This window comes from Belonocnema kinseyi, chromosome 9 (assembly GCF_010883055.1).
Source record: "Belonocnema kinseyi isolate 2016_QV_RU_SX_M_011 chromosome 9, B_treatae_v1, whole genome shotgun sequence".
NCBI lineage: Eukaryota > Metazoa > Arthropoda > Insecta > Hymenoptera > Cynipidae > Belonocnema > Belonocnema kinseyi.
The window spans coordinates 4079853-4105692 of NC_046665.1; the positions used below are offsets into that span (position 1 = coordinate 4079853).

The following is a 25840-nucleotide window of genomic DNA, read 5'->3' on the forward strand; positions in this document are numbered from 1 at the left end:
GATATTGTATATAATAATTATAATTTGTTTAAACAATCAGTGAACAACAATTGCAACTAACTGACAACTAGATATCTAGTATGGAATATTTTAGAATGGAAAAAATTTTGTCAAAATGCAAAAATGCCAATTTTAACATTGTTTTTTACCCCCTCGCCTCTGTCTCGAAAAATCCATTAAAAATGATTTTTAAAATTGTGAACTATAGCTAGAACGAACTAATTGTCCCAGGAAATAACTGAAGGTATCGTTGAGTGCCTCTCGTCCATATCTCCAGGTGATTTTCGAATCATTGAAAAAATTATTATTTAAACAATTATATCGTTTTTAATAATTACAATTTGTTTAAACAATAGTGAACAACAATTACAACTAACTGACAACTAGATATCTAATATGGAATATTTTAGAATAGAAATAAATTTTACAAAATGCAAAAATTCCAATTTAAACATTGTTCATACCCCCTCCACTCTTACTCGAAAAATCCATTGAAGATGATTTTTAAAATTGGGAACAATAGCAAGAACGAACTAATTGTTCCAGAAAAAAACTGATGGTATCGTTGAAGGCTTCTCATTCATGTCTCTAGGTGATTTTTTAATCATTGGAAAAAAATTATTATTTAAACAAAGCTATAGTTTATAATATTTACAATCTGTTTAAACAGTCAGTGAACAACAATTACAACTAACTGACAACTAGTCATGTTATATGAAATATTTTAGTATGCAAATCAATTTTTCAAAGTGCAAAAATTCCAATTTAAACATTGTTTTTACCCTCTCCACTCTGACTGGAAAATTCCATTGGAAATGATTTTTAAAATTGGGGAATCTAGCTAGAACGAACCAATTGTCCCAGAAAATAACTGAAGGTATCGATGAAGGCCTCTCATCCATATCTCTATTTGATTTTTGTATCATTGAAAAAAAATTGTTATTACACCATGATATTTTATATAAGATTTAGAATTTTTTGAAACAATTAGTGAACAACAATTCCAACTAACTGACAACTAGTCATGTTATATGAAATATTTTAGTATGAAAATCAATTTTTCAAAATGCAAAAATTCCAATTTAAACATTGTTTTTACCCCCTCCACTTTGACTCGAAACATCCATAGGAAATGGTTTTTAAAATTGGGAATTATAGCTAAAACGAACTAATCGTCCCAAAAAAAAACTATGGTTATCGTTGAAGGCCTCTCATTCATATCTCTAGGTGATTTTTGAATCATTGAAAAAAATTATGATTTAAACAATGATATTTTTTATAATACTTAGAATTTGTTTATACAATCAGTGAACAATAATCACAACTGAGGAAAAATCTCACTCTTTTATACTTCGAGTAAAATGATTATAAATAAATAAAAGAAGCAAACAGAAATTTCGAGGTGTAGTTTCTTGAAATTTTAATGCACTTTCATTATGGAAACAAATTTGAAGATGAGGCCACAAGTGAAAGCTAGGGGATTTTTTGAAGAAAAAAGTACATTTTCTCCCATCCACTGTGCCTCGGTTCTCGAAGAGCGTCGTTTAACGTCGGTTAGTGCAGTCAACGTTGACTAACGCACGTCTAACGCAAAGAACGGCGAGAGTAGACTACTGGGTGTAGTGCGTGCTAAGAAAGAAATCAACGTCCAGTAACGAAAATGCACTGCAGAAAAAGTAAACATTAAATGAGATGGTCATGCAATGTTTTCGTTATTCGAGAGTGTTATTCGTTCTGCACTGCAGTCCTTTATCTATGAGTGACATTGGAAATGAACAGATTACGATACAAATACAAAATAACCTTGTCATTTGGTTGAGAATATTTTCATTTTGAAGGCATAGTTCTATCATAGTACATAGTGTAGTGCCAAACGCTAGTAGGGCCAGAATTGTTCAATTTCTCAGACTTCCAATTTGACGCAATAAAGAACTATGTACAGAATGTATTTCAAGTAAAAAAATGAACGTTGTTGATAATAATTTCTAAATTTAAAGAAAAAGCTCCGACTTCTATAATTTTTTTCTCACTTAATTTTATTCTTTGAGGGATTCTCTGCGAATCTCTGTGGTACGTTTCAGCTTATATTTTATTCAAGGAATTATACAATCATTAATTTCACCGACAATATTTATCATAAATACATTTTTGTAAATATAAAAATACCAAAACATTTCTAGAGAGTTCATCAGCGAACAGAAAAAGCCATACACGAGGGGCTATTCACTCTCAAATAACGAAAACATTGCATGACGATTTCATGTGATATGCACGTTCTCTGCAGCGAATTTTTGTTATTGTACGTTAATTTCTTTCATAGCACGCACTACACCCAGTTACATACTCTAACTCGAATTAAGACATGCTGACTTTGACGTTATTTGCGTTAGACGTGCGTGCTTTCATGACTTATGAAGATGGAGTAGGATCTTTTATTCCAGAAATAATTTTAATTTAAAAATATTATTTTCCATTTAGCCTTATTAAGACGTTAAGCATTTTCTGTTATTGAAGATTCTTAACTTCATCGATATTGTGTAGATTTTATGCCTTCATGGTTTGGAGGGTTGATCGACTGTCGGTAAGGTACAATCTCTAATGCTATAGCAGATGCAATTAAAAAAAAAAAATTTTAATACTTATTTGTACCATTAACACCTAGCTAAAAATTAGAGTTATGTTCTTGAATGAAGAATTCTTATTCTGATCCCTCTAATAGCTTAATTGGAAAAGCACCTGACCGGAAATCTGAAGTTTTGTGGTTCGATTCCCAGTGGAGTGAAGATGGAGTAGGATCTTTTTTTCCAGAAATAACTTTAATTTAAAAATATTATTTTCCATCTAGTCTTATTGAGACGTTAAGCATTTTATGTTATTGAATACCCTTATCTGGATCGATATTGTGTAAATTTTCTGCATTCATGGTTTGGAGGGATGATCTACTGTCCGTAAGGTACAATCTCTGATGATATAGCAGATAAATTAAAACAAAAAATCTTAAATAATTACTTGTACCATGAACACCTAGCAAAAAATTAGCGTTAGGTTCTTGAATAAAGAATTCTTATTCTAATCCCTCTAATAGCTTAATTGGAAAAGCACCTGACCGGAAATCACAAGTTTTGTGGTTCGATTCCCAATGGAGTTAAGATGGAGTAGGATCTTTTTTTCAAGAAATAACTTTAATTTAAAAATATTATTTTCCATCTAGTCTTATTAAGACGTTAAGCATTTTCTGTCATTGAAGATTCTTAACTTGATCGATATTGTGTAGATTTTCTACCTTCATGGCCTGCAGGGTTGATCTACTGTTGGTAAGGTACAATCTCTGATGAAATAGCAGATAAATTTGAAAAAAAAATTTTTTTTAATAATTACTTTTACCATTAACACCTAGCTAAAAATTAGCGTTATGTTCTTGAACTAAGAGTTCTTATTCTGATCCCTCTAATAGCTTAATTGGAAAAACACCTGACCGGAATTCAGAAGTTTTGTGGTTCGATTCCCAATGCAGTGAAGATGGAGTAGGATCTTTTTTTCCAGAAATAATTTTAGTTTAAAAATATTATTTTCTATCTAGTCTTATTAAGACGTTAAGAATTTTCTGTTATTGAAGGTTCTTAACTTGATCGATATTGTGTAGATTTCCTGCTTACACGGTTTGGAGGGTTTATCTACTGTCGGTAAGGAACAATCTCTGATGATATAGCAGATAAATTGAAAAAAAAGTTTTTAAACAATTACTTCTGCTATTAACACCAAGCTAAGAATTAGCGTTATTTTCTTGAATTAAGAGTTCTTATTCTGATCCCTCTAACAGCTTGATTGGAAAAGCACCTGACCTGAAATCAGAAGTTTTGTGGTCCGATTCCCAAAGGAGAGAAGATGGTGTAGGATCTTTTTTCCAATAAATGATTTTAATTAAAAATATTATTTTCCAACTAGTCTTATCAAGACGTTAAGCATTTTCTGTTATTGAAGATTCTTTACTTGATCGATATTGTGTAGATTTTCTGCCTTCACGGTTTGGAGGGTTGATCTACTGTCGGTAAGGTACAATCTCTGATGATATAGCAAATAAAAAAAAAAATTTTAATAATATCTGGTAGCATTAACACCTAGCTAAAAATTAGCCTCATGTTCTTGAATTAAGAGTTCTCATTCTGATCCCTCTAATAACTCAATTGGAAAAGCACCTGACCGGCAATCTGAATTTTTGTGGTTCGATTCCCAATGGAGTGAAGATGGAGTAGGATCTTTTTTTCAAGAAATAATTTTAATTTAAAAATATTATTTTCCATCTAGTCTTATTGAAACGTTAAGCATTTTCTGTTATTGATTAAACTTATCTGGATCGATATTGTGTAAATTTTCTGCATTCATGGTTTGGAGGGATGATCTACTGTCCTTAAGGTACAATCCCTGATGATATAGCAGATAAATTGAAAAAAAAATTTTAAATAATTACTTGTACCATCAACACCTAGCTAAAAATTAGCGATATGTTCTTGAACTAGGAGTTATTATTCTGATCCCTCTAGTAGCTTAATTGGAAAAGCACGACACAGTAAATCACAAGTTTTGTGGTTCGATTCCCAATGGAGTGAAGATGGATTACGATCTTTTTTTCAAGAAATAATTTTAATTTAAAAATATTATTTTCCATACAGTCTTATTCAGACGTTAAGAATTTTCTGTTATTGAAGATTCTTAACTTAATCGATATTGTGTAGAGTATCTGCCTTCACGGTTTGTAGGGTTGATCTACTGTCGGTAAGGTACAATCTCTGATGATATAGCAAATAAATTTTTTAAAAAATTTTAATAATCACTTGTAGCATTAACACCTAGCCAAAAATTAGCGCCATGTTCTTGAATTAAGAGTTCTCATTCTGATCCCTCTAATAACTTAATTGGGAAAGCACCTGACCGGCAATCAGAATTTTTGTGGTTCGATTCCCAATGGAGTGAAGATGGAGTAGGATCTTTTTTTCAAGAAATAATTTTAATTTAAAAATATTATTTTCCATCTAGTCTTATTAAAACGTTAAGCATTTTCTGTTATTGAAGATTCTTATCTGGAACGATATTGTGTAGATTTTCTGCCTTCATGGTTTGGAGGGTTGATCTACTGTCGGTAAGGTACAATCCCTGATGGCATAGCAGATAAATTGAAAAAAAATCTTAAATAATGACTTGTACAATCAACACCAAGCTAAAAATTAGCGTTATGTTCTTGAACTAGGAGTTATTATTCTGATCCCTCTAGTAGCTTAATTGGAAAAGCACCACACCGGAAATCAGAAGTTTTGTGGACCGATTCCCAATAGAGTGAAGCTGGAGTAGGATCTTTTTTTCAAGAAATAAATTTAATTTAAAAATATTATTTTCCACCTAGTCTTATTAAGACGTTCAGCATTTTCTGTTATTGAAGATTCTTAACTTGATCGATATTGTGTAGATTTTCTGCCTTCATGCTTTGGAGGGATGATCTACTGTCGGCAAGGTACAATCTCTGATAATATAGCAGATAAATTGAAAAAAAACTCTTAAATAATTACTTGTACCATCAACACCTAGCTAAAAATTAGCGTTATGTTCTTGAACCACGAGTTCTTATTCTGATCCCTCTAAATGCTTAATTGGAAAAGCACCTGACCGTAAATCAGAAGTTTTGTGGTTCGATTCCCAATGGAGTGAAGATGGATTACGATCTTTTTTTCAAGAAATAATTTTAATTTAAAAATATTATTTTCCGTATAGTCTTATTCAGACGTTAAGCATTTTCTGTTATTCAAGATCCTTAACTTGATCGATATTGTGTAGATTTTCTGCTTACACGGTTTGGAGGGTTTATCTACTGTAGGTCAGGAAATATCTCTGATGATATAGCAGATAAATTGAAAAAAAAAGGTTTTAAATAATTACTTCTGCTATTAACACCAAGCTAAGAATTAGCGTTATTTTCTTGAATTAAGAGTTCTTATTCTGATCCCTCTAATAGCTTAATTGGAAAAGAACCTGACCTGAAATCAGAAGTTTTGTGGTCCGATTCCCAAAGAAGAGAAGATGGTGTAGGATCTTTTTTCCAAGAAATGATTTTAATTAAAAATATTATTTTCCAACTAGTCTTATTAAGACGTTAAGCATTTTCTGTTATTGAAGATTCTTTACTTGATCGATATTGTGTAGATTTTCTGCCTTCATGGCTTGGAGGGTTGATCTACTGTCGGTAAGGTAAAATCTGTGATGATATAGCAAATAAGTTAAAAAAAAATTTTTAATAATCACTTGTAGCATTAACACCTAGCTAAAAATTGGCGTCATGTTCTTGAATTAAGAGTTCTCATTCTGATCCCTCTAATAACTTAATTGGAAAAGCACCTGACCGGCAATCAGAATTTCCGTGGTTCGATTCCCAATGGAGTGAAGATGGAGTAGGATCTTTTTTTCAAGAAATAATTTTAATTTCAAAATATTATTTTCCAACTAGTCTTATTAAGACGTTAAGCATTTTCTGTTATTGAAGATTCTTCACTGGATCGATATTGTGTAGATTTTCTGCGTTAATGGCTTGGAGGGATGATCTACTGTCGGTAACGTACATTCTCTGATGATATAGCAGATAAATTTAAAAGAAAATTAAATTATTACTTGTGCTATTAACACCTAGCTAAAAATTAGCGTTATGTTCTTGAATTAAGAGTTCATATTCTGATCCCTCTAATAGCCTAATTGGAACAGCACCTGACAGAAGATCACAAGTTTTCTCGTTCGATTCCCAATAGAGTGGAGATGAAGTAGGATCTTTTTTTCAAGAAATAATTTCAATTTAAAAATATTATTTTCCATCTAGTCTTATTAAGAGGTTAAGCATTTTCCGTTATTGAAGATTCTTCATCGATATTCTGTAGATTTTCTGTCTTCATGGTTTGAAGGCTTGATCTACTGTCGGTAAGGTACAATCTCTGATGGTATAGCAGATAAATTAAAAGCAATTTAATAATTACTTGTACCGTTAACACCTAGCTAAAAATTAGCGTTATGTTCTTGAACTAAGAGTTCTTATTCTGATCCCTCTACTAGCTTAACTGGAAAAGCACCTGACCGGAAATCAGAAGCTTTGTCGTTCGGTTCCCAATGGATTGAAGATGTAGTAGGATCTTTTTTTCCAGAAATAATTTTAATTTAAAAATATTATTTTCCATCTAGTCTTATTAAGACGTTAAGCATTTTCTGTTATTGAAGATTCTTAACTTGATCGATATTGCGTAGATTTTCTGCCTTAATGGCTTGGAGGGATGATCTACTGTCGGTAAGGTACATTCTCTGATGGTATAGCAGATAAATTAAAAGAAATTTAATAATTACTTGTACCGTTAACACCTAGTTAAAAATTAGCGTTATGTTCTTGAACTAAGAGTTCTTATTCTGATCCCTCTACTAGCTTAACTGGAAAAGCACCTGACCGGAAACCAGAAGTTTTGTGGCTCGATTCCCAATGGAGTGGAGATAGAGTAGGATCTTTCTTTACAGAAATAATTTTAATTTAAAAATATTACTTTTCCATCTAGTCTTATTAAGACGTTAAGCATTTTCAGTTATTGAAGATCCTTAACTTGATCGATATTGTGTAGATTTTCTGCCTTCATGGTTTGGAGGTTTGATCCACTGTCTGTATGGTACAATCTCTGATGATATAGCAGATAAATTTAAAAAAGAGGTTTTTTTAATAATTACTTGTACCATTAACACCTAGCTAAAAATTAGCGTTATGTGAAGATGGAGTAGGATCTTTTTTTCCAGGAATAATTTTAATATAAAAATATTATGTTCCATCTAGTCTTATTAAGGCGTTAAGCATTTTCTGTTATTGCAGATTTTTAACTTGATCGATATTGTGCAGATTTTCTGCCTTCATGGTTTGGAGGGTGTATCTACTGTCGGTGAGGTACAATCTCTGAGGAAATAGCAGATAAATTAAAAAAAAAATTTTTTTAATAATTTCTTGTACCATTAACACCTGACTAACAATGAGCGATATGTTCTTGAATTAAGAGTTCTTATTCTGATCCCACTACTAGCTTAACTGGAAAAGCACCTGACCGGAAAACAGAAGATTTGTGTTTCGATTCCCAATGGAGTGAAGATGGAGTAGGATCTTTTTTTCCAGAAATAATTTTAATATAAAAATATTATTTTCCATCTAGTCCTATTAAGACGTTAAGCATTTTCTGTTATTGCAGATTTTTAACTTGATCGATATTGTGCAGATTTTCTGCATTCATGGTTTGGAGGGATGATGTACTGTCGGTAAGGTACAATCTCCGATGATATAGCAGATATGTCAAAAAAAAATTCTTAATACTTACTTGTACCATTAACACCTAGATAAAAATTAGCGTTATGTTCTGGAACTAAGAGTTCTTATTCTGATCCCTCTACCAGCTTAATTGGAAAAGCACCTGACCGGAAAACAGAAGATTTTTGGTTCGATTCCCAATGAAGTGAAGATGGAGTAGGATCTTTTTTCAAAGAAATAATTTTAATTTAATAATATTAATTTCCATCTAGTCTTACTAAGACGTTAAGCATATTCTGTTATTGAAGATTTTTAACTTGATCGATATTGTGTAGATTTTCTGCATTCATGGTTTGGAGGGATGATCTACTGTTGGTACGGTACAATCTCTAGTGATATAGCAGATAAGTCAAAAAAAAAATTCTTAATAACTACTTGTACCATTAACACCTAGATAAAAATTAGCGTTATCTTCTTGAACTAAGAGTTCTTATTCTGATCCCTTTAATAGCTTAATTGGGAAAGCACCTGACCGGAAATCAGGAGTTTTGCGGTTCGATTCCCAATCCAGTGAATATGGAGTAGGATATTTTTTCAAAGAAATATCTTTTCTTTCAGAAATAATTTTAATTAAAAATATTATTTTCCATCTAATGTTATTAAGACGTTGAGCATTTTCTGTTATTGAAGATCCTTAACTTGATCGATATTGTGTAGATTTTCTGCCTTCATATTTTGGAAAGTTGAACCACTGTCTGTAAGGTACAATCTCTGATGATATAGCAGATAAATAAAAAAAAAAATTTTTTATGAATACTGGTACTATTAACACCTAGCTAAAAATTGGCGTTATGTTCTTGAACTAAGAGTTCTTATTCTGATCCCCATAATAGCTTAGTTAGAAAGGCACTCGACAGAAAAACAGAAGATTTGTGGTTCGATTCCCAATGGAGTGAAGATGGAGTAGGGTCTTTTTTTCAGGACATAATTTTAATTTAAAAATATTATTTTCCATCTAGTCTTATTAAGACTTTAAGCATTTTCTGTTATTGAAGAATTTTAACTTGGTGGATATTGTGTAAATTTTCTGCCTTTATGGTTTGAAGGGATAATCTACTGTCGGCAAGGTACAATCTATGATGATATAGCAGATAAGTTAAGAAAAAATTCCTAATAATTACTTGTACCACTAACACCTAGCTAAAAATTAGCTTTATGTTCTTGAACTAAGAGTACTTATTCTGATCCCTCTACTAGCTTAACTGGAAAAGCACATGACCGGCAATCAGAAGTTTTGTGGTTTGATTCCTCAGGGAGTGAGGATGGAGTAGGTTCTTTTTTTCAAGAAATAATTTTAATTTAAAAATGTTATTTTGCATCTAATATTATTAAGACGTTCAGCATTTTCTGTTATTGAAGATTCTTAACTTGATCGATATTGTGTGGATTTTGTGCCTTAATAGCTTGGAGGGATGATCTACTGTCTGTAAGGTACATTCTCAGATGATATAGCAGATAAATTAAAAAAAAATTAAATTATTGCTTGTGCCATTAACACCTAGCTAAAAATTAGCGTTATTTTCTTGAATTAAGTGTTCTTCTTCTGAACCCTCTAATAGCTTAATTGGAAAAGCACCTCACCGGAAATCAGAAGTTTTGTGGTTAATTTAAAAATATTATTTTCCATCTAGCCTTAATAAGACGTTAAGCATTTTCTGTTATTGAAGATCATTAACTCTTTCGATATTGTGTAGAATTTCTGCATTCATGGTTTGAACGGATGATCTACTGTCGGTAAGGTACAATCTCTGACGATATAGCAGATAAGTTAAAAAAAAAATTCTGAATAATTACTTGTACCACTAACACCTAGATAAAATTTAACGCTATGTTCTTGAACAAAGAATTCTTATTCCGATCCCTATAATATCTTAGTTAGAAAAGCACTCGACAGAAAATCAGAAGATTTGTGGTTCGATTCCCAATGGAGTGAAGATGGAGTAGGATCTTTTTTTCAAGAAATAATTTTAATTTAAAAACATTATTTTCCATCTAATCTTATTAAGACATTAAGCATTTTCTGTTATTGAAGATTCTTAACTTGATCGATATTGTGTAGATTTTCTGCCTTTATGGTTCGGAGGGATGATCTACTCTGTGTAAGGTATAATCTCTGATGGTATAGCAGATCGATTAAAAAATTTTTTTAATCATTACTTGTACCATTAACACCTAGCTAAAAATTAGCGTTATGTTCTTGAACTAAGAGTTCTTATTCTGATCCATCTACTAGCTTAACAGGAAAAGCACCTGACCGGAAATCAGAAGTTTTCTGGTTCGATTCCTAATAGAGTGAAGATGGAGTAGGATCATTTTTGCAGAAATAATTTTAATTTAAAAATAATATTTTCCAACTAGTCTTATTAAGACGTTAAGCATTTTCAGTTATTGAAGGTTCTTAACTTCATCGATATTGTGTAAATATTCTGCCTTCTTGGTTTGGAGGGATGATCTACTGTCGGTAAGGTACAATCTCTCACGATATAGCAGATAAGTTAATAAAAAATTCTTAATAATTACTTGTACCACTAACACCTAGCTAAAAACTATCGTTATGTTCTTGAATTAAGAGTTCTTATTCTGAATCCTCTAATAGCCTAATTGGAACAGCACTTGACAGAAGATCAGAAGTTTTGTGGTTCGATTCCCAATAGAGTGGAGATGAAGTAGGATCTTTTTTTCAAGAAATAATTTGAATTTAAAAATATTATTTTCCATCTAGTCTTCTTAAGACGTTAAGCATTTTCTGTTATTGAAGATCCTTAACTTGATCGATATCGTGTAGATTTTCTGCCTTCATGGTTTGGAGGGTTGATCCACTGTCTGTATGGTACAATCTCTGATGATATAGCAGATAAGTTAAAAAAAAATTCTTAATAATTACATGTACCACTAACACCTAGCTAAAAATTAGCGTTATGATCTTGAACTAAGAGTTCTTATTCTGATCCCTCTACTAGCTTAATTGGAAATGCACCTCAACGGAAATCAGAAGATTTTTAGTTCGATTCCTAATACAGTGAAGATGGAGTTGGATCTTTTCTTCCAGAACTAATTTTAATTTAAAAATATTATTTTCCATCTAGTCTTATTAAGACCTAAAGCATTTTCTGTTATTGAAGATTCTTAACATGATCGGTATTGTGTAGATTTTCTGCCTTTATGGTTCGGAGGGATGATCTACTGTGGGTAAGGTATAATCTCTGATGATATAGCAGATATATTTTAAAAAAATTTTTAATAATTACTTGTACCACTAACACCTAGCTAAAAATTAGCGTTATGATCTTGAACTAAGAGTTCTTATTCTGATCCCTCTACTAGCTTAATTGGAAATGCACCTCAACGGAAATCAGAAGATTTTTAGTTCGATTCCTAATACAGTGAAGATGGAGTTGGATCTTTTCTTCCAGAACTAATTTTAATTTAAAAATATTATTTTCCATCTAGTCTTATTAAGACCTAAAGCATTTTCTGTTATTGAAGATTCTTAACATGATCGGTATTGTGTAGATTTTCTGCCTTTATGGTTCGGAGGGATGATCTACTGTGGGTAAGGTATAATCTCTGATGATATAGCAGATATATTTTTAAAAAATTTTTAATAATTACTTGTACCATTAAGACCTAGCTAAAAATTAGCGTTATGTTCTTGAACTAAGAGTTCTTATTCTGATTCCTCTAATAGCTTAATTGGAAAAGCAACTGACAGGAAATCAGTAGTTTTGTGGTTCGATTCCCAATGGAGTGAAGATGGAGTAGGATCTTTTTTCCAGAAATAATTTTAATTTAAAAATATTATTTTCCATCTAGTGTTATTAAGACGTTAAGCATTTTCTGTTATTGAAGATTCGTAACTTGATCGATTTTGTGTAGGTTTTCTGCCTCCACGGTTTGGAGGGTTGATCTACTGTCGGTAAGGTGCAATCTCTGATGAAATAGCAGATAAATTGAAAAAAAATTTTTTTTGAATAATTGCTTGTACCATTAACACCTAGCTAAAAGTTAGCGTTATGTTCTTGAATTGAGAGTTCTTATTCTGATCCCTCTAATAGCTTAATTAGAAAAGCACTTGACCGGAAATCAAAAGTTTTGTGGTTCGATTCCCAATGGATTAAAGATGGAGTAGGATCTTTTTTTCAAGAAATAATTTTAATTTAAAAATATTATTTTCCATCTAGTATTATTACGACGTTAAGCATTTTCTGTTGTTGTAGATTCTTAACTTGATCGATATTGTGTAGGTTTTCAGCCTCCACGGTTTGGAGGGTTGATCTACTGTCGGTAGGGTACAATCTCTGATGATATAGCATATAAATTTAAAAAAATCTGTTTTTGATAATTACTTGTATCATTAACACCTAGCTAAAAATTAGCGTTATGTTCTTGAATTAAGAATTCTTATTCTGATCCCTCTAATAGTTTAATTGGAAAAGCACCTGACCGGAAATCAGAAGTTTTGTGGTTTGATTCCCAGTCGAGTGAAGATGGAGCAGAATCTTTTTTTCAAGATAAAATTTTAATTTAAAAATATTATTTTCCATCTAGTCTTATTAAGACGTTAAGCATTTTCTGTTTTTAAAGATTCTTAACATGATCGATATTGTGTAGATTTTCTGCATTCATGATTTAAAGAGTTGCTCTACTGTCGGTGAGGACAATCTCTGATGATATAGCAGATAAATTTAAAAAAAAATTTTTAATAATTACTTGTACCATTAACACCTAGCTAAAAATTAGCGTTATGTTATTGAATTAAGAGTTCTTATTCTGAACGCTCTAATAGCTTAATTGGAAAATCACCTGACCTGAAAAAGCGTACAGTCGTTTGGAACCAAACTTTGCACATTGATAAAACAATCAAAAATATGGAACTCGTGACTTTTCATTTCTACGGAAACCGTTTCCTAGGGGTAGAAACCACTCTAACAAGCCACAAGCATGCTAACCCACCTGACTCTGGGAACAATGAGTTTAGTGGCATATTTTTCTTGGCATAATGAAGTTCCATGCCACAAGTGGTTTAACGCACCTAGCTGCTAATCCACCAAAACCCAGAAATCACCCCTACCGAATCATAAGCAGGCTAACCCACGTAACCCTGGGAGCAGCGAGTTTAGTCGTTTACATTTCGTGAAATAATTGAATTCCACGCTACAAGTGGGCTAACCTTGAAATTAAAATTTTCAATCTAGCATATTAACGTATTAATACCGAGATGGTATGCCATTGTCCCTTGAAAAGGTTATCTGAGGGATTTTCGGGGGTTGCTTTTCGATTATCTCAGTTTTTTGTCATAACTCCTAGAAGAGCGAATATGGAAAATAGTTAGGGCTTTAAAAAAAAATTTTACTCTTATGATTCATTTAATATTGTAAATTTACTTAGGATTTTCCAGTTTATTAAGGCTCGACTCAATAATTTCCAGCCACTTAAGGCTGGACTTGGGATTGTCCAGCTAAGCAAGAAAGTATTTAATATTTTCCAGCAAATTATGGCAAGAATTTATATTGCTCAGCCAATTATGGCAAGCCTTTGGATTTCCCAGCCAATAAATGCAAGACATTTTATCATCCAGCCAGTCAAGACAAGACTTTGAATCGTCCAGCCAGTCAAGACAAGACTTAAGAATGCCCATTCAGTTAAGGCAAGACTTGGGATTGTCCAGCTACGCAAGGAAGTACTTAACATTTTCCAGCCAATTAAGGCAAGACTTTAGATTGCCCAGCCAATCAAGGAAAGACTTTGAATTGCCCAGCCAATAAAGGCAAGACTTTGTATCGCCCAGCCAGTCAATGCAAGACTTTGAACCGCGTAGTCAGTCAAGACAAGACTTTGAATTGTCCACCTAGTCAAGGCAAGACTTACGATTGACCAGCCAGTGAAGGCAAGACTTATGATTGTATGTCTAAAGAAGCTAAAACTAATTGCTGGTTTTCTTATGGAAACGTTCGCGCTACATGTCAAACGATCGTTGAAGAGATTTTCGTTTATGACTAGTAGGGTCATTATCATTTCTTTGCAAAGACCAGAAATAGTCGGCCATTATTCTTACATTGCACCGACCTTGATAATGTCGCTCTTTTTGGTGAAAGTCTTGATGAAAGCGTTCGCCCATTTCTTCACTGAATCCTCCAACATTTTCTGGGAAATAATCCAAATGAGATTTGAGAAAATGTAATTTCATACTCATTAAACAACCTAATCTTTTAAAATTCTTTAACATACTACATACAATAGTTCTAAGCTTGGATCTCGATGATTCCCTAAAAATTTCTGTACAACATCTTTGAAACTCAACCATGCATCCTTTTTAATAAATGTCATGGTTTTAATGAAGTCATCATCTTTGGTAAGTTTTCTTATATCAGGCCCAACAAAAATACCTTCCTTAACTTTGGCATCACTTAAATGCGGAAATGTAGATCTGATATAATTGAAACATTCTCCTTCGGCATTTAGGGCTTTCACAAATTGCTTCATTAACCCTAGTTTTATATGAAGTGGTAGCAATAATTGTTTCTGTCAACAAGACTTTCATAAACAACATTGTACTGACCAACTGTCCACTCTAATCTGTCTTGCCATTTCTCCGTTATCCAATGTTCATCCCTTGCACGACTGTCCCAAAGGCAAAGAAAACAAGGGTATTTAATGTTTCCTGATTGTAAACCTATTATAAGATTTACTATTTTGAAGTCACCACAATTAAGCCAATTCTGGACATTATATTTCATTTTTATCAGGAGTAATTGGAAAGTATCATAAGATTCTTTCAGTGTAGTTGAGTGACCTACTGGAATTGCAGCGTACTTATTTCCATTATGTAATAGTACTGCTTTCAGACTTTCTCTAGACGATTCTATGAAAAGACGTCAATCCTCTGGCGTATATAAGTTCATTTTATATAAATTAATGAGTCCTTCGATATCATTACAATACACAATCCCACTGTCCTTTTAAAAGTACTTGATAAACTTTTCTTCTCTATTTCTGTATACAGTTACTTTAGTGATAGGTAACAATAGTTTCCTCTCTTTGAGTCTTGAAGCGCAAAGCTGAGCTTTATCTTTTGGAAGATCAAGGTCACGTATAAAATCGTTTAATCCGTCTTGGTCAAAAAATTTAGGACTTTCATCATCTGATTCTTTCCAAAAAGAATCTTGAGTTGCAATAGGATCGTCAGTATCCATTAATTCGTGAGTTGATCGGTCATTTTTGTTTTCAGAGTGATTTCTAATACCAATCTTGGCTGGTGTAACACTTTTTACATCAGGGTAAACGATCTTCTCCAAATACTTTTTAGAAAAACCTCCTGTTTTGCATAAGCAAAAGTAACAATCAGTATCATGATCGTTGGGCTCACGCCAAACAGGTGGTTGATAACAGTCTGCGTCTTGGTACTTTCATCTTCCCAATTTGACAAATTTAATCTACAAACATGAAGAATTGAGGTTGGTACCATGGTTTATCCAAAATTTTCATTGAAATCCCATAAAAGTTGAAGTATGACGTTTTTATCGAATCATTAATTGATCGACGGTATTTCTCCGTTTCATACTTTCCACAAACGTGACAAAACGTATTAACTTTTTTAGCGCAAGGAGTTCTTGAACTCACTATTTTTCTTATAATGAACAGTAACGTGGAAATTCTAAAACTCACTATACAAAAATCACGATCGACACGAAATGTAACCGCTAGACAGATTTCAAATATAAAAAGAATTTTATTACCTACACATTCAACCGTTAGCCCGCCACTCAAACGTGATCTCTAACACGGAAATATTTGTAGCAAAAAACGAGTTTCATCACCTAACATAAAACGTCATAAAAGCATCGCCAACTCAGTGAGCCAGCTAGCGATCGAAGACTGTCTGCGCCGTAAAACGGCGCGCACATACAGCGAATGTGAACATTAGAATACACACAGAGTGCGCAGTAGCATTCCGCGCAGTCCATCTTCTTTTGTTTTATCAACGTGCAAAGTTTGGTTCCAAACGACTGCACGCTTTTTTGTTGATATTTTGTGCAGGATCCTTTGTTCTTTTTTAAAGCCCTAAATTGTGGCCACCATATTGGATCTTCTAGGGGTTAAAACAAAAAAGTCACACCGGCAATAGAAAGGGCACCCTCGATAACCCCTGAGATAATAATTTGAAGAAAAAATATCGTACCGTCAGCAATAGAGAATGCGTTGTATAAATCTGAACACCTTACCGTTAATGGGTTGAAAAGCTAAAATAAAAAATTTCAAATTACAATATTTTGGTGAAAAATAAAAATATCCTAGTAAATTCAAGTAGGTTTGAAAGAGGAAGATTAGTACTTTCAAATTCCATATTAGCTTTTGTGGTAGAGATTTTTCTTGTTCGGTTACATAACCTCAAATATAGCTGAAAAATCGTTTTTTGCACTGTTAGGTTAGGATATCTTGAAAACCTAACGTACAGGAGCAATTTTGAGCTCGGATTCGGATTCAGCGCATCAAAATCCTTCGGAAATGTTAGGTCTGGTCTCCGGCTTTAAAATTTGTCGGCCTGTGTTAATTATTATTATACGACGTTTTGTAAATGTAAAATACACGAACCGTTAACCGGAATATCAGTAAAATAATAATTAAATAAATAATTTAAATCGATTGCCATTTTTCTTCACGTAATATTTTGTTTTTCCACCTTGTAGACTACTTTAAAACTTTTTACAATGATGGGAAATGTAATGTTTTATTAACATTTAAAATTTTTCGTAAAGAATTACGCTTAGCATATTTTTCTTTAAAAAAAGCAGGAAAAAAGTTGTTTTCGGGACAGATGTATTTATAGTTTTTTGAAATTTTAGAATGCATGAACCATATTTTAAAACGTATTTTTTATCTCCATTTTTAGGATATAAAATATTTTCCCTTCAGACTTGAAAATTTTAATCGTTGATTCGTGAGGGCAATCGAACTGGCCCCCATCGGGGGCCTCTACGGAACATCCATATTATCAGAGTTCGAATTTTAAAAAAGTGTTATCGAATTTTTGTCAGAAATTCGCTGTTTGCAAGTCTGAACTCATGAAACCATAAAATTTGTGGCGTCAAAAAAATATTCACCCTTTGGACTTTGAAATTTGAATCGTTGATCCGTGAGGGCAACCGAGCTGGGACGTCTGCGGGGGCCCCAATGGAACATTCCTATTGTGAGAGTTCGAATTTCAAAAAGTGTCATCCAATTTTTGACAGAAATGCATTATTTGTAAGTCTGAACTCATGAAACCTTAAAATTTGTGGTGCCGAAAAAATATTCAGCCTTTTGACTTTGTAATTTGAATCGTTTATCCGTGAGGGCAACCGAGCTGAGCCCTCGAAGGGGGCCCTAGTAGAATTTCCACGCGTGGAACATTTATGCGGGCCACCGCCGGGGGCCCTCTTCCTAAGAGGTCTCAGCGGCGCTTTTTCCACACGGGTAGCACCAAAATTTGTACTTTTTCAATGAATAGTTTTATTTTTAACTAAATAGTTGAACTTTCTACCCAAATTGTTAAATTAACAACCGAACGTACAAATTTTCAACAATACAGTTTACCTGCTACTAAACATTTTTATTTCCTCCCAATTTTATATATTTTTAAGCCAAAAAGACGAATCTTCACAAAACTGAATTTATTTTAACAAGAGTTCAACAATCAAGAAAATAGCTAATTTTCAAATAAAAAGATGAATATATTCATCGAAAAAGAATTTCGTTGCCAAGAAGATCCATTCTTTTATTAAAAATTATTTACATTATTCATTTTTAAAAAAAGTAAAAAACATTATGATTCACCGTAAACATTGATTAGAGACAATTGTCTAATATTAACAAATAAATTAACCTTCATTGTCACCGTTGACAACATTTTTTCTATATTGTAGACAATGTAGACATTGTAGAACTTGAAAATCAAATTATTGTACAGGAACGTTCGAAATTGAAAGTATGTACTTTTAAATGAAAAATTTTGAATTCGACAAAATTTCCAACCAGTTTGACCTTGAAAACTCAATTTAAAAAAATTTCTATTAAAAAATGGAATAATTTCTTCATTTTTGAATGGTTTTAATTTTAGAGTTCTGAATTTTTACGGTAAGCATTAAATTATAAAATTTTTCCTATTTATAACTTGGAACTTTTCAATTAACATTCAAATTGTGGAATTTCTAACAGTCCAATTGACATTTTAAACATTGTTCATTTCTGAATTTTTAAATATTTTCCATTTAACCGTACTTTTTATTTCGAAAGTTCTTTTAGAATAATTCCATTTTCAAGGGTTACAATTAAGACTGTTTTTTTTTTTTCATTTTGACTGCGGCGAATGAAAATTTCCAAAAATTAGTTTTCACAATTTTGTTGAAAAAGTAGACATTTTTGTGCACATTCGTATTTTTTTAAATGAAAATTAATCTTCTTTACACAAAATCTTACTATTCCATTTTCGGTTGAAAATTTATCCTTTTTTTAGTATAGAAACTTGCACTATTTTTTTGAAAATTTGTCTTTTTTGCAATGAACAAACCATATTGATTAATATAGCATCTTTTTGGTTCAATATTCAATTATTTGGTTGAATATCGGTTTGTTTTGTTGAAAATTTATGTTTTGAGCTTCATCCCTTCAGTTGATATTAATTAGTCTCTTTGACTGAAAATGTAACTATCTTGTTTGACACAAAATAGTTCATCAATCCTGAGCAACATCACATTTATTATGAAGCAAGCAGCTGTATTTGAAACCAAGATTCAAGAAAAATAGAGAGAAAAATTAGGAATTTCGATTTTTCAGTTAAAAATTATGGAAAACGAGTTGCTGAAGAAAAAGCTGCGAAATGCATAGCCTTCAAGTGTAATCTTTAAAGTGAAATAACTTGCAATTCAACATTTTTCAGATTCAAGAATACGCAGCATCTTTCTTCCATATTTTTTGTCGTAGAATCTGAGAAGAGAGAATAAGTTACGAAAACTCTCAACAGAAATTGAACGGATTAACCGATTTTCTTCTTTCTTTATTTAATCGTCTTGTCGTTATGTAATGTATCTAATGCCAAATATTGATATTAAATTCCTTAAAACTTTAATAATTCATAATTTCTCTCAACCGGGTCTTATCTCTAACAATAGGAAGGTTGAGTGACGCATGACAGGCACTCAATCAAATGCTAAGCTCGATCTTGGGTTTTTACGATGTTTTAAGTATCATCGAAAAAATTACACTCTAGTTTCATTCGGAAACGAGTGCCCAGAATTTCTTTCACCATGGGTACACTCAAGGTGGCCGTTGCTACTTCCCAGGTGCACAAAATGCATCAAATTTTCAATTAATTGCAATAAAACAAGAACCAGACCATTTTTCGAAAAAACCCTCTTTGAGGAATTGCATTTGCCCACTAAGATTATGTGGTTAAAATATGAGATCAAAAAATTCATAATTGTGGAAAAAATCCTGTTATTTGTAAATGCATGGGCTAATTTTCAAGCCTGAGGAAGTACCTTTAGCATATAATGTGAATAAATTTTTTGAAATAATATCACGTACAAAATATACAATGCTTTCTATATTGGTTTTCCAGTCCTGTTGTTGTTTTAGGGGCGCCTCACCCCCTCAGTGACGCGATTCAATTTTATTGTATTTGAAAGGGCAAATATACGTTTTCGATTAATTTTTTGACGCTGAATCCAAATCTGACATAAAAAATACAGAGAATTAAAAAAAAAACCTTCTAATGGGTTAAAAACTAAAAAGTAAGCCTTTGCGTTGTCTGAAAAGGGGTCAAATGGGAAAAAGAGTTAAAAATGGTAAGGGGGGATGAATTCATATTCAGTTATTTGAAATAGTAACGTTCAAAACATTTTATAGCAGTATTTCTTTGTAATTATAATATCATGCAAACGAAACAAGGCAACATTTTGACAAAATTGGAATAGTAAATTTAAGGAGTATGGGGTAGTTAAAAAAGGATTGGGTAGGATCAATTCAACTTAAATTAAATTGAAAACCGGTGAGCCAAAATATTGATTTTCCGGCGCTCTAAAGGTTAATCGCTGATATCAAAGGCGTAAAATAATATTATATTATGTAGCTTGTCAGGGAAGTCTACGTTTTTTGTCTAGCGCGTTTTTGCAGAACCAGTCGTACGGCCAGGGATGTCCTTCACCCTACGACTCGTTCTTCAAAAACGGGCGAGACAAACAACACATCACTCACTTAAGGCACACTGAATTTTCTTACACACATGTTCTAGTAGAGATGGCTTCTGAAATTCTCCGCTATAGAGCAGCACGTTTCGAGTTATAAAAGTTCTTTTTCATCGAAGCTCAATCGAAAATTCGACTTTTGATGCGATTGGAGCGGGTCGAAAATGGAGTTTTCTACCCTAGGCAATAAAGATCTGTCACTTTCTTGCCTAGGGTAGAAAACTCGATTGTCGGCCCGCCTCTCAGGCATCTCAAATCGAATGTCGATTATCGGTATGATGAAAAATTGTATGCATGACGGGTCGAGGCAACGATTGACACTCGTGAAATTGTTGCCTTCCTAACCTCGTCACCCAATAGACTATTGTATATAAAAATCTTTAGTTTACTAAAAAAGTTCAAAGATTTTATAATTGTTTAAAGAGCATACAATCTAGATGTAAATATTGTCTCCCTCGTAAAATTGTGAGTCAGAAAGAACAAGGCTACAATAAAATTGTATTACGATGACTGTTTGTGACTATTTTTGATTATTGTTATTTATTATTCTATTTATTACTATTATTCTTATTACACAACTTTTCATACTTTCGTAGTCTATTAGAAGAAAGCTTGAGTTCCCAACAAAAGAGGCAAAGGAGCATGAAAGCGAAAAAATTCTGTCTAGGCACTTCAATTTAATGAAAAACCGAAGAACCATTATTGATTGCCCGAACAGTGATGAATGCATGGTATCTGATAAGAACGGTAGTATGTGGCTACTTGAAACTGTTCTTAATATATGAATTTAATAAAGTTTCTATATTGTAATGTATTTACTTACTATTAGGGACTGATGAGTTGGGAGAATTGCAATCGAACGGTACGCTCATTATTGATGATAAAGAGGTCTTCGCAGATTTCAATGATAATGGTACACACTTTTGAAATAATTGTTTTTTTTCTTGCTACTCTTATTTTCTTGCTAATCTTATTTTCTTACTGAATTCTTACCCTTCAGACGGAAGTACTGGAGAACCTAAATCTAATCCTACAAGGGTAATGCATGAAAACACACCACCCTCCACAAGAGAATTGATGCCGAGACGTGATTCTAGTTCTAGAAATTCTGGAACTGAGCAATTACTGATCTGGGCTCCTTCTAGAGAAACTAATAATCAAATGCTGCCGACACGCGATTCCAGATGTGGAAACTCTGGAAATGAGTAATTACTGATGAGGACTCCTCTGAGAGAAACTAATAGGGAAGTTCTGCCGACACGCGATTCCAGTTGCAGAAACTCTGGAACTGAGCAATTACTGATCAGGACTCCTCCAAAAGAAACTAATAGACAAGTACTGCCGACACGCGATTCTAGTTGTAGAAACTCTGGAATTGAGCAATTACTGATCAGGACTCCTCTGAGAGAGACTAATAGGGAAGTTCTGTCGACACGCGATTCCAGTTACAGAAACTCTGGAACTGAGCAATTACTGATCAGCACTTCTCCAAAAGAAACTAATAGACAAGTACTGCCGAAACGCGATTCTAGTTGTAGAAACTCTGGAATTGAGCAATTACTGATCAGGACTCCTCTGAGAGAGACTAATAGGGAAGTTCTGCCGACACGCAATTCCAGTTGTAGCAACTCTGGAACTTATCAGGAATCCTTTGAGAGACATTCGCCGACATTCAACGTCTTTTTTAGGACAAAGAAGACTCTCACCAATTGAAGAATATAATGCGGATGCCGATAAAGTATGTATTACTACCTTTTTTAGGGGTTTCCACATTATACTTTGAACGTTGAATTAAATCAATTTCATTTTTTTCTTATTATTCCTATTAGAAAGCTTCCGCTATGAGTAAGCAAAAAGAATAATAGCTCGGATAGAATTCAAATGAATTCAACTGATACCATTTGTTAAATAATAGCGACTTATATTAAATAAGTGGGAATTGAAAGTGTTTAAAATTTAAAAAAAGTTTAAACAGAAGATCTCAACATAAAGAAATTTCAGAATAAAATGTTGACAATTTGATCGTTTAAAGTACAATGGACGTACAATTGTATTATTTGTAACTAAAAAGTTTTAAATTAAACATTTTTAATTTACAGATTTTTTAATTCGAAGCGATTAAAATTTGGAAAATAAAAATTGGAAACGAAATTTTTCAAAGTAAAACTTTCTGAAATTCTAGAATTTTATATTAGTTATTCTACGAAAAAACTATTATTTAATATTAAAATTGATTAAACAAATTTTTTTTAAGGTCATGAAATAAATTTACCATCATTTTCACCGTTGAAAATTAAAAGTATTTCGACAATAAATATTAAAATTGCATTATTTATTCTTCCGTCTAACTAACTCCGCCTAAGATTTGGGTTGGGGGGAGGGGTTGTTTGGTCGCTTTGGTTAAGGCGACGTGAAGGTTTCTTCCCTTTCTCAGGCGAAAAATTGTATGTGGGGTTATACTGTCAGGTGCCTCAATTTTTATTTAACAAGAATTGAATTAAAAATGGTAATTAAAATAATTTAAAATGGCTAATTATATTATTCAGAATGCAGCCATTTCAATTACAATTTTAAATTAAGACTTATGAAAGGGAAAACTTGAAAATTCAGCATTTTGCATGAACATTCAGAATTCTAAAACTGTAACCAGTTCAAATTACAGAAATTATTCAATTACTTAGTTATTATTTTCAGGTAGATATTTATTTTATAAATAGCAATAACAATCTGTCTTTATATCAAAATATTTATTTCTTTTTTCTAAATTTAAATTCATCTACATGAAAAAAAATCTTCAAAATGTTGAAAATAAAGGTACTTCGGAAAAAGCTTTTCCTTTTTTTCTTTTTTACAATTTCAAAATAATGGTAGATTGTGTTGTTCATAGAATTTCATAACTGAATGTAAAAACGTCTTCCAATTTGAAATAAACAATTTACAAATATTACAAATAGAAAACAATACACATAATTTTGCTGTTCTTTATTGCATGTGGCACTCATGTATTTGCTGTTTTACTTACCAGCCAAAACCTTTTCGTTATTTCATAGTAATCACTTTTTAAAAAAATCATTTTATTTTCTTAAAAATATGTTTAATTGATTACAATAATATAGTATTTTATAACAGATCTCAATTCCTATATTAAAATAATGGTTTGCCTTAAATAGATTCATCTTGGGAAAATATATATGTACATATCGATGCCTGGGAGACGATGCTGAAAAAAACGATTCCAGGTTCGTGCGAGACTTGGCAGAAGTAATTTGGGGTTGAGAAACTCTGAGAATTTAATATTTAAGATATTCTAATAAGGTAAATGATCATGAAGATACATCCAAGAAGGAGATAACGCCGACAAAATACGATTTAGTAAAAAGTATGTAGTGCGATCATTTTTCATTTTACTGTTTTGTCTGCCAAAAGCAATCAGTTAAATGTTTACTTCCTGTTTTCAAACTGAAATCTCAAATTTTATTTTTACAGAATTACTTTATAAGAAAGTTACTGATGGTGGTGTCAGGGGAGCGACGCGAAAAACTCGAGCGACGAAAGTTTCCAAGTATATGTCGAATAAACTATATGATACCAAAGAAAGACTGAAGCGTTCGAAAGGAACTCTAATCGGATACTCGCGAGCTATTGTTTGTAAAAGGGGTAGACCGATTGTTTATGATGCTGTTGCTGCTGTATTAGAAGTTTTGCTAAATGTTACACCGGTTTAGGAATAATTGTATAAAAGCAAATCAGTCTCATTTGCAGGAAATTCAGTTGCGTTTACAGTAATCATTTACTGTGCATGTAGTACTTATCCATCAATACTTATCAATTATAATACTAATCCGAGCAATACTTTATAAATTTATTGACATTTTTTTGCGAAACTACTTACATCCACACGAATTCAGATATTGAGTAGATAATTTGGAAAATTAATTAAATGGCACTAATTAAGTTTTGTATGATCCTAATATCCAGAACTACAAAAAATTTTAATTTTGAAAAATTGTTGAATTCTTTCTATAATTTCAGACATTTAGGATCATGAAAATGTTCCTTAGTGCTTTCTATTTGATTTTGCAAATTTAGAACTTCATACGCTAATTAATGTGGATGTAAGTTATTGAAAAAAACATCAATAAGGTAGGAATCGAGTAAATATTTAAAAAAACAATTAGAAACCTTTCCAAAATTACGCGTAGATGGAATCCCACTCAAAGCATTTTCGATAAACAGAGAAAACATATGAGAAAAATCGCCCTATTTTCCGTTTTTGACCAATTTTAGATTCTCAACTTTCCCCTTTTGCATGTTTAAGAAAATTGAATAAAAAATTGAAATTTTTCAAACCCTAAGTCTGAAATTTTCTTTCTAAAATTAGACAAAGTTCCTAATAACATATTTAGTACTTCTTAAATTGGCCACATTCTTTATGACAATTGCAAAACTAGTACATATTTTACTGTGCTCTTGGTCTGATTTTAAAGAGCAGATTTCATACTTTAATTCAGCGAGGTTCCAATTTTTCCAATCACTTTTTTGAAGCAAACATAGAGTGGAAGTTTTTCTCACATGCTATCCTGGTCTCTATTTTTCGAAAATATTTTAAGTATGACTTAATGTTTCATAATATATTTTTATAAAATTGTTTTCTTGCTTTAAAAATGAGGATATTAATTTAATTCCGCCTTAGGTTTGTTTTCTTGCTATAAAGGGCCTATGGCACTTAACCGATTTCTACCTTACCGAAATTTTCTAGGACCATACCAATACTACACGAAATGAGATACCGACCTGAAAGTTTAAGAAAGTAAAGACAACTGATTAAGGAACGTTTATGTACTAATGCATTCTTACTATCACAAAAAAATGTCCGACAAATTTTTTCTGTAGTCAAAAAATTTATTATAGCATAAACTATCAGTAGTCCCTTTTTTAACTTTCCCAAGTCCGCAGCTCGATATCTCATTTTGTGTGGAATTGGTACTATCCAAAAAAAAGTGAAGTAGAAATCTGATAAGTGTAATATGCATTCTTTGTTTCCCTTTTAAAAAAATTTGTAAACATACATTCACATACCCGAAGATACTCAATAAATTTGCTTCTTTGATACACATGTATTATAAATGAAATTATTATTTGCTGCTTATTAATTTCAGCCTTTGTTATGTAGACAACTATTTCATCTTTTTCTTAGCATGAAATTCAACCACACCCTGGAAAAAGGGGTATAGTCATCCGGTTCTATAATTGCCTC

General features: G+C 32.2%; 1 protein-coding gene and 1 long non-coding RNA gene across 2 annotated transcripts in view; both read left to right on the plus strand.

The window, feature by feature from the left end:
• LOC117180299 overlaps positions 1-21897 on the plus strand; it is a 36913-nt gene extending 15016 nt beyond the window's left edge. Inside the window, exons 2-4 of the mRNA XM_033372718.1 lie at positions 21180-21333; positions 21413-21496; positions 21584-21897. Coding sequence (XP_033228609.1) covers positions 21264-21333; positions 21413-21496; positions 21584-21792 — 363 coding nt within the window. The 5' untranslated portion in view covers positions 21180-21263 and the 3' untranslated portion in view covers positions 21793-21897. The remainder of the gene's footprint in view (positions 1-21179; positions 21334-21412; positions 21497-21583) is intronic.
• Positions 21898-21990: 93 nt separating this feature from the next.
• Positions 21991-25447, plus strand: LOC117180158. The gene is made up of 3 exons (XR_004468011.1): positions 21991-22321; positions 23754-23962; positions 24070-25447. It is a non-coding gene; the product is annotated as an uncharacterized LOC117180158 (long non-coding RNA).
• The last annotated feature ends 393 nt before the right edge of the window (positions 25448-25840 follow it).